The 12,922-nt window shown below is 39.8% G+C and overlaps 1 protein-coding gene across 1 annotated transcript in view; it reads left to right on the forward strand.

The window, feature by feature from the left end:
* Window positions 1-12,922, forward strand: part of ccdc172 (coiled-coil domain containing 172) — a 63,068-nt gene that overhangs the window by 23,468 nt on the left and 26,678 nt on the right. The window contains exons 3-4 of the mRNA XM_059948078.1: window positions 6,436-6,552; window positions 9,299-9,464. Coding sequence (XP_059804061.1) covers window positions 6,436-6,552; window positions 9,299-9,464 — 283 coding nt within the window. The remainder of the gene's footprint in view (window positions 1-6,435; window positions 6,553-9,298; window positions 9,465-12,922) is intronic.

A 12,922-nucleotide genomic window follows, 5' to 3' on the forward strand; every position in this document is an offset into this window, starting at 1 on the left:
TATTTCTCCTGCCTCACTTTTTAGCAGTCCTATGTCCACTCTTATTTCTTCTTTATTTTTTACATACAATACTTGAAAAAAACTTTTACTATCCATTTTGGTGTTATTTGCTAACTTGCTTTCATTTTTCATCTTTTCTCTTCTTAATGATTTTTTTGGTTGCTCTCTGTAAGTTTTTAAAAACTGCCCAGTCCTCTATTTTCCCACAAATCTTTGCTTTGTTGAATGCCCTTTCTTTTGCTTTTGCAATAGCATTGACTGCCCTTGTCAGCCATGGTTGTACTATTTTACCATTGGAGTATTTCTTCATTTTTGGAATACATATATCCTGCACCTTCCTCATTATTCCCAGAAATGCATGCCATTACTGCTCTGCTGTCATCCCTACCAGCAGCTCCTTCCAATTTACTTTGGCCAACTCCTCTCTCATACCACTGTAATTTTCCCCTACTCCAGTGAAATACTGCTACATCAGATCTTACTTTCTCCCTATCAAATTTCAAGTTGAATTCAATCATATTGTAATCACTAGTTCCTAAGGGTTCTTTTACCTTAAGCTCCCTAATTGCCTCTGGTTCATTACATACCACTCAATCCAGTATAGCTGGTCCCCTGGGCTCAATGACAAACTGCTCTAAAAACCCATCTCTTCGGCATGCAACAAACTCACTCTCTTGAGATCCATTATCAATCTGATTTTCCCAATTGACCTGCATTTTAAAATCTCCCATGACTACCATAATATTGCCCTTTTGACTCGCCTTTTTTATTTCCTGCTATGACCTGTGGTCCATCTCCCAGCCATTGTTGGAAGGCCTGTATATAACTGCCATCAACATCCTTTTACCCTTGCAGTTTCTTAACTCAACCCACAAGGATTCAATATCTTCCAATCCTATGTCACATCTTTCTACTGATTCAATGCCATTTTTTACCATTAAAGCCACACCACCCCCTCTTCCTCCCTTCCTATCCCTCCGAAATAACATGTAACCTTGGACAGTCAGCTCCCAACTACAACCATCCTTCAGCCACGATGCAGTGATGGCCACAACATCATACTTGGCAAACTGTAATAGTGAAACACGATCATCCACTTTATTTCTTATACTATGTGCATTTAGATACAACACCTTGAGTACTATTTTTGCTGTCCTTTCTGATTCTGCATCCCTAAAGCTTTGATACTCAGCCTGTTGGCTGCAACTAAGTCCCATCACCTTGCTGCCCTTCCTGACAGTTTGACTGCATGCTATCTTTACTTTTTTACCATCTGTCCTATCATGAGTCCCTTCCCTCTGGTTCACAACCCCCTGCCAAATTAGTTTAAACCCTTCACAACAGCTCTAATAAACCTGCCCACAAGAATATTGGTCCCCCTTGGGTTCAAGTGCAACCCATAATTTTTGAACAGGCCATATCTCCACCAGAAGAGATCCCAGTGATCCAAGAACCTGAAACCCTGCTCCCTGAATCAGTTTACTCAGGAGGTCCTGCTTCTCAGGTTTATACCTAGCTCTCTAAATTCTCTTTTCATGACATTGCTCTTTCTTCCTGTGTCATTGGTACCAATATGTAGCAAGTCATCTGGCTGCTCCCCTTACCACTCCAAAATGTTGTGGACATGATCTGAGACATCCCTGACCCTGGCACCTGGTAGGCAAGGTACCATCCACATGTCCCATTTGCGTCCACAGAATATCCTGTCTGTTCCCCTCGCTATTGAGTCCCCTATCACTACCGCTCCTTTCTTCTTTCTCTTTCCCTTCTGCACTACGGACCCATGCTCAGTGCCTGTAACCGGTTCGTCATGGCATTCTCTCAGGAGGTCATCTCCCATAAGAGTATCCAAAGTGGTATACTTGTTTTTGAGGGGAATGGGCACAGGGGTGCCTTGCTCTGACTGCGTATTTCCATTTCTCCTGCCAGTCACCCAGCTACTTGCCTGCTGCATCTTTGGGGTGACTACTTCTCTGTAACTTTGATCAATTATCTCCTCACTCTCCCGTACAAACTGAAGGTCATCCAGTTGCTGCTCCAGCAGGGGCGAATCTAAGGAAAATAGTGCTTATGGCAAGCACTGAAATTGCGCCCCTGTCCAAACATCTGACACCCATCTTTTAGATAACTTTACCATAATATCAGATCAAAAATACAAGTCAAGCTCGTTAATCTTTTAATTAACAAATTATGGCACTACATGAAAATTATAACTGCACCTTCCTTGCTTTCACTGATGCAAATTGGTCTATGATGTGATCAAAGTCAGTTTTTTAAGTTTCTTCTCTTTCTACACTCAACAGAGCAAGATCTCAGAGTCTGCCTTGAACCATGGAGGTTCTCAAATACAAAAGTATTAGTTTTAACTTGCTGAATGATCTCTCACAGCTGGTGATGGAAACTGTGATGGTTAGCATTATCTGAATAGCAATGAGAAGATTGGGGAAGATGCTCTCTGAACGCTGAACAATAAATTCAAGAAGCTGTTCAGGTCTTGATATTTTCATGTTGACCTGCCTTGATAGCAACATTCTGCAATCCAAAATTTCTTCATATAGCTGCTGTCCATCAACATCAGAGCTGTACAATTCACCCAAATTTTTGCACTACTTCCTTAGGTCATTACTGTCAGTGCCATAACACAGTCCCTCAACATCGAGAAGGAGCCCAAACTTGGCGTCAGTGTTGTGCAAATGAGCAAACCTTTCATCCATTTCTTTTTGAAGACAGTCGAGTGTTCCCTTCATGACTTTTTTCATTTCCTCCTTAGCTGTTAACCCAGCGTCTCTCAAGTTCTCATCAGCCATTTGTTTCTTTCATCTTTGACATCTTTCAACTTCAATATTCCATTCTTGACAGAGACTGACTCTTTCTTTGAGTGACTCACTGACCAACACTTCTCCTTCATCATAAAAATGATCTCAGAGGGCTTTCAAATCCAGGGCAGCATTGTGGAAGTTCATGCTAGGATCCTGCAGCCTCTTTTGAATACAGTCAATGCGAATGAGTACTTTGTTCCAAAATCCTAGCAAAATCAGAAAATTGTAACTCAACATGCAGTTGTGCAGCTGCCTTGCATCACTTCTTGTTTCACTGGTCTTGTTTTCATTGTCTATCATGTCCTGGAGAACTTGAAGTATCTCCTCAAGGTACTTGTTGATGGGCTTCACTGCTTCTGTCCTTGTACTCCACCTGGTTTCGGACTCTGACTTAACAACCACAGGCATGACGTTTTTAAGTTTTTCCCAGCGCTGTGTTGAACAAGAGGAAAACACGTAGAGAGCTTCAATGGCTCCAAAAAATGTGACTATCATTGTATCCTTCTTCGCTGCATGTACACCCACCAAGTTGAGTGAGTGATTGTCGCAACTCACAAACACTGCCAGGTTGTTTTTCTCAATTATTCTTTGATGAACACCACTTATGTGTCCAGCCATCACAGCAGCATTGTCATAGCACTGTGACTGAGAATCTTGTAGTTCCATTTTGTCCTTCTGTAGCTGTTTCAAGATGTCTTCGACCAAGCTCTGAGCATCCTTCTGGCTTATCTGGATAAAACCAAGGAAGGACTCTCTAACGCGGACTGTTTTCCTCTCAGAATCAGCTTCCACATACCTCACTAGTTCTGACATCTGCTTACGGTGTGCCTGATCAGGGGTTGAGTTGAACATGAGACAAACTCTTGCGAACAGTGGATGCCATCATATGGCTGAATTCATTCCGGACACCCGGTGAAAGATAAGACATGGATCCAGGATGACTTTCCAAATGAGTGAGGTGTTCTTTTATGACAGAGTCAAAGATGGCCAGTAGTTTCAGTAAGCCAAAGAAATTTCTCACCTTGGAGTCATCATCTAGCTGAAGTGCGTCCCTGTGTCCTCGCAAAGCCGGGTTCTGAGTTGCAAGGAATTTTATACAGTGAAGGATTCTCGTCAAGATATCACACGCCACTTCTGCTTTTCCTTCTCAATCTGACTGAAATACAGCGTTGATAACTCCTCTGTTTCCAGCTAAATTCCTTTCCATTTGTTTCCATGGAACATGTTGAACTACTTGTTCAAAGAAGGGCAGGAAGAACTTGCTCAGCTTCTTGGCTTCTTCCGCCTCCAACTTTCATCTCTTCTGTCCTTCAGCTCCACTTCCCTTCTTCTTCGTAAAGAAACATTTCATGATCTTCTTACGCAATGCTCTGAGATACGGCCATTCTAGTACTTCTCACCCATGATAATCAAAGACAGATCATACAAGTGAAGAAAATTCTTTTTTCTCTATCTGAGGATGGCTTGTCTGACTTTAATAGAAACTGCTCAGTGGCGCCCAGGGCATGAGCCATACCTGCTATACTTAGATACACCACTGTGCTGCAGATCCCTAACACAGGCTTCAAGGAGCTGCAGCTGGATGCATTTCATGCAGATGTAGTTCCCCAGGAGACTCTGGGTCTCCCAGTTGTCCAACAGCCGGCACAAAGAATCTATCACTGCTTTACTTTTGTCATCAGGTGAGCCATTTTTATATTGTTTGTGCATTTTATTTCGATGCTATTAGTTGGAAGCATTTTGGTAGAGATCAAAAGAATTTTAATCAATGGTTGAAACTGTCTTTCATGAGAACGCCGAGGAGTACTGTCTTTTTACTCAGCTCCTACTGTAACGTATTGATGATCAATAAAACTGCCTTTAAACATCAGCTACACTGGGACTGGAGTTTACCAATCTGCCTAGCTTGAGAAAACAGAGAAAATTTTTGAGCAAGGGCAGAATAGTAAAGAGACACTCTCAATGGTGACTCCATCCACAGTGGATAAGATATTGATTCTGTAGGTTCCAGCATGGCAAAAAAGTTAAGATGTTGGCAATGGAGAAGAGAAGCCTTGAAACCAGATCAGTGCATTCCTTATGTTCATAGAGATGATCTAAACTGTGAAGCAGATCAGCAGCAAGCATGGCACTGGAAATCTGTGCAAGGGCTGAAGCAGTGCTAGCTAGGGCCTCATGCAAAATACAAAATTGCTATTAAAGTAAAACAGGCTGAATTAATTGTAGAGAAGACCCACCTGGAAGCCACATTAGAGGCACTGCAGCATAAAAAAGAAGCAGAGGCAGCTTTAGATGAGGCCAAAGTCTTTGAGATGGACATGGAACGGTTTTGCTGAGAATAATGTCAGATCAAATTCCCCATGTCATTCAGCTGAGAGGACTTAGAAGTATGTTCAAACCAGTCTGGTTATACTTACCCGTTAGCAGACATTGATGACTTAGGCCAGCCATTTAAGACTGAAAGGGGGGCTCCTCTTCCTAAGAATAATACCCCGCAACTCAGCATCTTTTACTCAAACAGAACAGAATAGATACCACCTCCCTCACATGTGCATACTCACACTGAACGGGCAGATATCTCAAAACTTCCAATGAAAACTTCCACTCACTTGTTCAAAGATATGAAAGAGATATGAGGCTATGTATTGTTAGACTCTAAGGCTCATATGTACCATGGCATAACACAGGTTGTGTCATCGCTTAGTTCTCTGGTAAGGTGAACCACACCCCTAATGAGCTCCAAACTAATCATGAAGTGTCAGATCTCATGAGATTCGTAGCCTGTCATGAGCTGCTGACAGCCAGACTCACCAAATTTGATGATAAACCAGAAAATTACTGGGCTTGGAAGTCCGCATACTCCAAAGCTATTAAAGACCTCAACCTCAAGCCTAGTGAAGAGCTCAACCTGCTGCTGAAGTGGCTTGGACCCAAGTCTGCTGAGCATGTAAGAAGAATAAGGTCAGTTCACATCAAGCAACCCAGTGCAGCTCTCAGTTTAGTCTGGTAAAGACTGGAAGAGTGCTACAGATCCTTGGAGGCAAGGAATCTGCTCTCTTCGACAAACTTGAGTGCTACCCAAGATTTCTAGCAGGGAGCCCCAACATCTGTGAGAACTAGGAGATCTGCTGTTGGAGTTGGAGGCAGCCAAAGCCAGAAGGATACTTACCTGGTTTGTCTAACCTATACACTGCACGAGTCATTAGTCCCATCATTCAATCTTTTAACCAACTAAAACAGCATAGCTTATTAGGTTATTTTATTTATGCCAGCATTCATTACTTAAATGAATAAGTCCTTTGCATCCACTTCTGCTTGACTAATTTCTATAACAAATCGCAATGCTAGTACATAGTCTCTTTTAATGTAATGTGTTATTAACTGAAAATTCAATTATATGTCCTATTTGTGTTACATAAAGATCCTGTACCGCTGTAGAAGTGTTGATAAGTGTGGCTTTCTTTACTGTAACTAGAACACAGTGTTCATGATTTAATGTCCCGGCAAGCTATCAAAAACCAAGTTCTTACCTCATTTGACTTTTTATATGAATTACCATGATTTTCAGGTGATAAACATTCTATCTGACCAGTTAAATATTATATTCATTAAAAAGGTAAAGAATCTTTCAGTTGAACTTCTCCATTTGGATCTGCTGAAGAAGCAGGAAGAAGGCTTCAAAAAGCAAAGAGAGGAGTTGGTGAAAGAAAATAATATGTGCTTAGGAGCACTAGTAAGTCCTTAATTCTTTACAATATATTTTAGCAATGATAGTAATGCACTATTGGAAGTTGAGTTAAGCTACATTAAAATCTGTCTCAATTGAGACACGGTTGGGTGAATTGAGCATTCTTTTCAATCTTCCATTACCCTTTCTGTTATTGCAGCAATAATTCTATCAGTTTTGAAGAAAGGATTTTGTCAAAATGTGCCTCTTTTTCCTGCACAGATGCATGCAAGTTGGTTCTTGTGTGTTTATATTTTTGTTCATTGTTGTATGATATTTTGAGTTACATTTATCAAGATTAAATTTTGTCTTTTTGTTCAAGGACCAGTGTTTGTTTGATTTCTGAAGATGCTTTAAAGATAATCCTAGTAATGTGGACATTATCATTAAAACTAGCCTTATTTTCTATACCAAGATGTCCTTGTGCAAGTTGACCTAGTGATCCTCTTCATGAACTACTGTAATCTATGTAATGTAAATTTGCCCTTGGTGTTATTGAAGGATTTTAATGGTGAGTGACCTGGAAGATTAGGGTTAGAGCCAAAGTCAGAATTGAATTTTTACCAACAATCTTCCCACAGAAGACTTGCATCATGATGCAGAGAATTAATTTTACAGAGTGAAAAACGTTTAAATGCATATTCAACTTTGCGACCTGCTTTACAATTTTCTGTTCTCTTTATGCTGTCAGAAATAACTACTTGTTTGAATTCAGATGGCCTGTGTTGTGACTGTGGAAAATTATACTAAGAGAAGGTCACTTAGCTTCAAAACTTAAACAAAGAGGAACGTCGATAGATACAGCCCAAATTACCCTTTTGTTGCCCAGAAATGGTAGCTATTTTGGATGGTTTGAAAACAAGCAAAATTTCTTTTCATTAAAGCAGTAATTAATGCTATACACTACTACAGTGCTGCTAGAAAGTTTGTGAACCCTGTAGAATGTTCTCTATTTCTCTATTTCATACTTATGACCTAAATATAATTAGATCTTCACATGTCCTAAAACTAGATAAAGAGAACCCAATGAAATAAGTAACACAAAAACATTATACCTGTTCGCTTATTTATTGAGAAAAATGATCCAATATTACAGTACATGTATTTGTTGGAAAAAGTATGTGAACCTCTGGGGCAATGCCTTCTACAAACACTATTTGGAGTTAGGTGTTCAAATCAACGAGATGCGATCGGAGGTGTGGTATATAAAAGGAAGACAAAGTCAGGTTACTAACAGAGCCTATTTTTCTCAAGAAAGATCTGTTTATGTGCACCACAATCAAAACAACTTTCAGAGGACCATAGAAGAAGAATTGTAGAGATGCATGAAGTTGGAAAAGCCTGCAAATGCATTTCTAGAGACCAGAGTGTTCATCAGTCCGCTGCAAGAGTAATTGTGTACAAATGGAGGAAACTCAGTACTGATGCTACTCTCTCTAGGAGTGGCTAATCTGCAAAGATCACACCAAGATTACAACCTGCAATGCTGAAGGAGGTGAAAAAGAACTCAAGAATAACAGTAAAAGACCTGCAGAGATCTCTAGATCTTACTAAATTCTCAGTTCATGAGTCCACTATAAGACAAGCACTGAACAAGAATGGTGTTCATAAAAGGACACCATGGAGGAAATCACTACTCTCCAAAAAAAAAACTATATATATTTGCTGTATTTTGAGGAAAAGGAGCACTGCCTAACAGCACAAAACCTCATCTGAACTGTGAAGCATGGTGGAAGAAGCATCATGGTTTGGGCCTGCCTTGCTGCCTCAGGACCTGGACAGCTTGCAATCATTGAGGGAACAATGAATTCAAAATTGTATCAAGACATTTTATAGGAGAGTATCAGGGTAGTGGTCTGTCACCTGAAGTTTAATAGAAGTTGGATAATGTAAAAGACAATGTAAAAGAGTAAATCAACAACAGAATAGTTTAAAAAGAAGAAAATTTGTGTTTTGGAATGGCCAAGTCAAAGTCTTGATCTTAATCCTGTAGAAATCCTATAAGAATGTTGTGGCAGGGCCTAAACCAAGCAATTCCTGCAAGGAAGCCCACCAACATCCCAGAGATGAAGCAGTTTTGTAAGAACAAGTGACCTAAAATTCCTCCAAGCCAGTGTGCAGGACTGATTAACAGTTACTGGAAATGTTTGGTTGTAGTTAATGCTGTACAAGGGGGTCACAACAGTTATTAAATACAAGCGTTCACATACTCTTTCCAACAAATACATGTAATATTGGATAATTGTTTCTCATTAAACGAATGAACAAGTATAATATTCTTTGTGTTGTTTATTTAATTGGTTTCTCTTTATCTAGTTTTAGGATTGCATGAAAATCTGATCACATTTTAAGTCATATTTATGCAGAAATAGGGAAAATTCTGCAGGATTCACAAACTTCTTAACACCACTGTATGAGTGCAAACAAATTAGAAAGTAAAGTTAAACCCCAGACTGGAAAGATCAGAACAGTATTTGGTATGGTTTATTATTGTATCAAGATAGAATGAAAAGTTTTTGCATGCCATCTATATAGATCATGCCATCTACATAGATCATGCCATAACATAATTACATTGTGGAGTAGAGTGTACATTCATTCATATTTGAACTGTGGTTTTGTTATTTATGAAGCACAAGTATATAAGCAGGGTTGTGAAAAATAGCTTACTATTTATGAAATTCCAATTATTGATAAGCTATTAACCCATTAATCTGAGAAATATCAACAACTTGTTGCTTTTGTTTTCCAGGATGCGAAGAAAAGAAAAGATGCAGAGGAAAGGGACAGATTTGTTAGAGAAATTTCAGAATTCAATGCTACATATGACCTCTTGAGCAATAGAATAATTACAATTGAAGTAAATGCAAAGTCAAAAATATTTGACTTGGAAATGGAAGCCAAGCATCTGAAGAATGGTTAGTGATTTTTTTTTAGTCCCGTTCTGTATGTTTATATTCTCAAATTTTTCAAGGTAAGATTTTGAGAACTAATACGAAGTCAATACATTTTATTTACAATTCATAAAGTAGTAAAATATGTAATGTGTTTCAAAACTGATGCTACTGAGTTTCATTGATTGATACTCTATGTTGATTTTATTGCTGGAATATCTAGCATAATGAATTGTAGGCCTTTGGCTTAACTTGCCATTCTGCAAATCATGTATAAAACAAAAATGCTAGAAATTCTTTAAAGGTCAGGCACGCTCTGAAGAGTTAATGTTTCAAGTCAATAACCTTTCATCAGAACTTAGAAAGGGTAGCCACATTACTGTGTAGCTATGCACAGCTCAAACAGCATCTATAAATTTGCAGACTATTGTTGGCAGAATTTCAAGTGGTGATGGTGAGGCATACAGGACCAAGTTAGATCAATTGGTTGAGTGGTATCAGAACAACAAACTTGCATTCAACAACTGTAAACCAAGGAATTGATTGCAGACTTCAGGAAGTGGAAGTCAAGGGGACATATGCCTGACTTAATCAAGGGGTCAGCAGTGGAAAGAGTGAGAGTTCAGATTTGTGGGTATCAGCATCGCTGAAGATCTATCCAGGGCCCGATATACTGATGCAATTACAAAGAAGGCATGGCGGCAGCTGTATTTCATTAGGAGTTTGAAGAGATTTTAGTATGTCACCAAAGACACTCACAAATTTCTGCAGATGTACAGTGAAGAGCATTATAACTGACTGCAGCACCGTCTGGTTTGGAGGGTCCACCGCACAGGATTGGAAAAAGCTGCAGAAAGTTGTAAACTCACCCAGCTGCGTACTAGATTCTCCAGCACTGAGATCATCTTTAAAAGATGATGCCTCAAAAAAGGCAGCAGATATCATTAAGGACAACCTTCAATCAGGACTTGCTTTCTTTCCCTTGCTACCAGGAAAGAGGAGGTACACACACTCAACATTTCAGGAACAACTTCTTCCCTCCACCATTCAATTTCTGAATGGGCAATGAATCCATGAAGACTACTTAAGTATTTTTACTCTCTTCTTGCACTACTTAGTTAATTTAATTTTTTATATGTCTTTATTGTAGCTTATCAGTTTTCTAATTATTTATTGCAATGTACTGTCCTGCCCAACAATAAATTTCACAACGTATGCCAATGATATATATACCCCGATTCTGATTCAGCATGTTTTAAGTTATATAGGAACTGAAACAGGGCAGAAAGAACAAACAGGAAACTTCTTTTAAAAGGTTCTCATTGGATAGCTGAAGTGCTGATGTCGCTTGATAGTCTTTGCTAAAGACTTATGAATTAAAAAAAGTATGCCATACAAACGTATAAATTGAAGTAAACAAAGATATATGAAATAGTCAGAAAAAGAAATACACTTCACTGATAGAAATGAGATACAAGTTAGGAATAGGTGACAGAAGTATGCGTAGGTGAACATTTTAGGTTCAGTGACTATAATGTCATTAGTTTCAAGTTAATTATGGATAAGGATAGGTCTGGTCCTTGAGTTGAGGTACTAAATTGGAGAAGGGCCAATTTTATGGAAATCAGAAAGGATCTAGTGTTACGAATGTGCCACAACTCTGAGGGGCCGAAGGGTACGAAGTCGTGCCCCCCCCCCTCCTTTTTGAGAATCGCAAGATCGCTATTAATTCGGGTCTGGGACCCAGGAAATGAGAGAGAGACATGCAGAATCCTCAAGGTTTGGAATGTGTCCTGGCCTCAGCGAAACAAAAATCCCAGATAACGTCTATTGTCTTTTGGAGACGGAATTGTATATTGAGTACTGTACTATTCATCGAAGCCCTCAAGGGACGACCAGAGTGGGCTGGTTGAGGGATTGCATCATCCCAACCTGATTGACATCTGAGACCCTATGAGTAAGGATAAAAGAGGGTCTGGGGAACAACCCCTTTAGACGCACCAGGAGAAACGCTGGAAATCCAGTGACAGCGTTTGATAGCCAAAGCCGGTGGGGCCCGTGTGCATCCTTCCTTGCCTGGGTTGGTGGGCTCACCACGGAAGAATGGCTTAGCTAAAGGAGAGGCCACAAATGAACGGCCACACCAACGGGACTCCTGACGGATCGAAATCATAAAGGTTGGAAAACCTGCAGCGGTAACTGTTCCCATTCTATTCCTATTTCTCACTCTCTCTCCAACAAAGTGCAACACAGCGACAACCAAAAGATGGCAGATTGTGGAACTGCAGTGAACTGTATATTTCAATTGGACAATTCATTATCCCCTAGACAACGATAGAGCTTATTTCTTACTGATTATTATTATACCCGCACTTTTAGATTTAGTATTGACAACGTATATTATCTGTATGTTTGCATTGATATTATTTTTGTGTATTTTTACTAATAAATACTGTTAAAAATAGTATCATCAGACTTCAACAGACCTCTCTATCTTTGCTGGTAAGTGACCTAGTTACGGGGTTCGTAACACTAGGAAGAGTGGATTGGGATAAGTTGTTTTCTGGCAAGGATGTGTTCAGTAAGTGGAAGGCCTTCAAAGGCGAAATTTTGAGAGTGCACAGATTGCATGTTCCTGCCAGGATTAAAGGCAAAGTTAACAAGCATAGGGAACCCTGGTTTTCAAGGGATATTGGTAATCTGGTTAAGAAAAAGGGAGAGGTGTATAGCAAGGAACAAGTGAGGTACTTCAAGAGTATAGAAAATGTAAGAAAATACTAAAGAAGGAAATCAAGAAGGCAAAACGAAGACATGAGGTTGCTTTGGCAGGTAATATGAAGGTAAACCCAAAGGGTTTCTACAAGTATATTTAGAGTAAAAGGATAGTAAGGGACAAAAGTCGTCCATGTGTGGAACCTCACGAGATGGGGGAGATCTTAAAGATAGCAGAGTCAAGGGATATGGGAGAAGGCGGGAATGGGGTACTGATTGTATGATCAGCCATGATCACATTGAATGGCGGGGCTGGCTTGAGGGGCCGAATGGCCTACTCCTGCACCTATTGACTATTGTCTATTACCTTAACCAGTTTTTTTGTATCAATATTTACTAAGGAAACTGGCATAGCATTTATGGAAGAAAGGGAGGCAAGCAGTAGTGTCATGGAACGTATAGAGATTAAAGAGAAGGAGGTGATTGCTGCCTTACAGCGAATAAAGGTAGATAAATCCCCTGGGGCTGACATGATATTTCCTCCTACTTTGAGAGAGACTAGTGCAGAAATTGCAGGGGCCCTGGCAGAAATATTTAAAATGTCCTCAGCCATGGGTGTGGTGCTGGAGTGTTGTTCCATTGTTTAAAAAAGGCTCCAAAAGTAAACCAGGTAATTACAGGCTGGTGAGCCTGACATCAGTAGTAGGTAAATTATTGGAAGGTGTTCTGAGAGATTGGATATACAAGTATTTGGACAGCCAAGTGCTGAT

The sequence above is a fragment of the Hypanus sabinus genome, chromosome 22 (assembly GCF_030144855.1).
Source record: "Hypanus sabinus isolate sHypSab1 chromosome 22, sHypSab1.hap1, whole genome shotgun sequence".
Taxonomy (NCBI): Eukaryota; Metazoa; Chordata; class Chondrichthyes; order Myliobatiformes; family Dasyatidae; genus Hypanus; species Hypanus sabinus.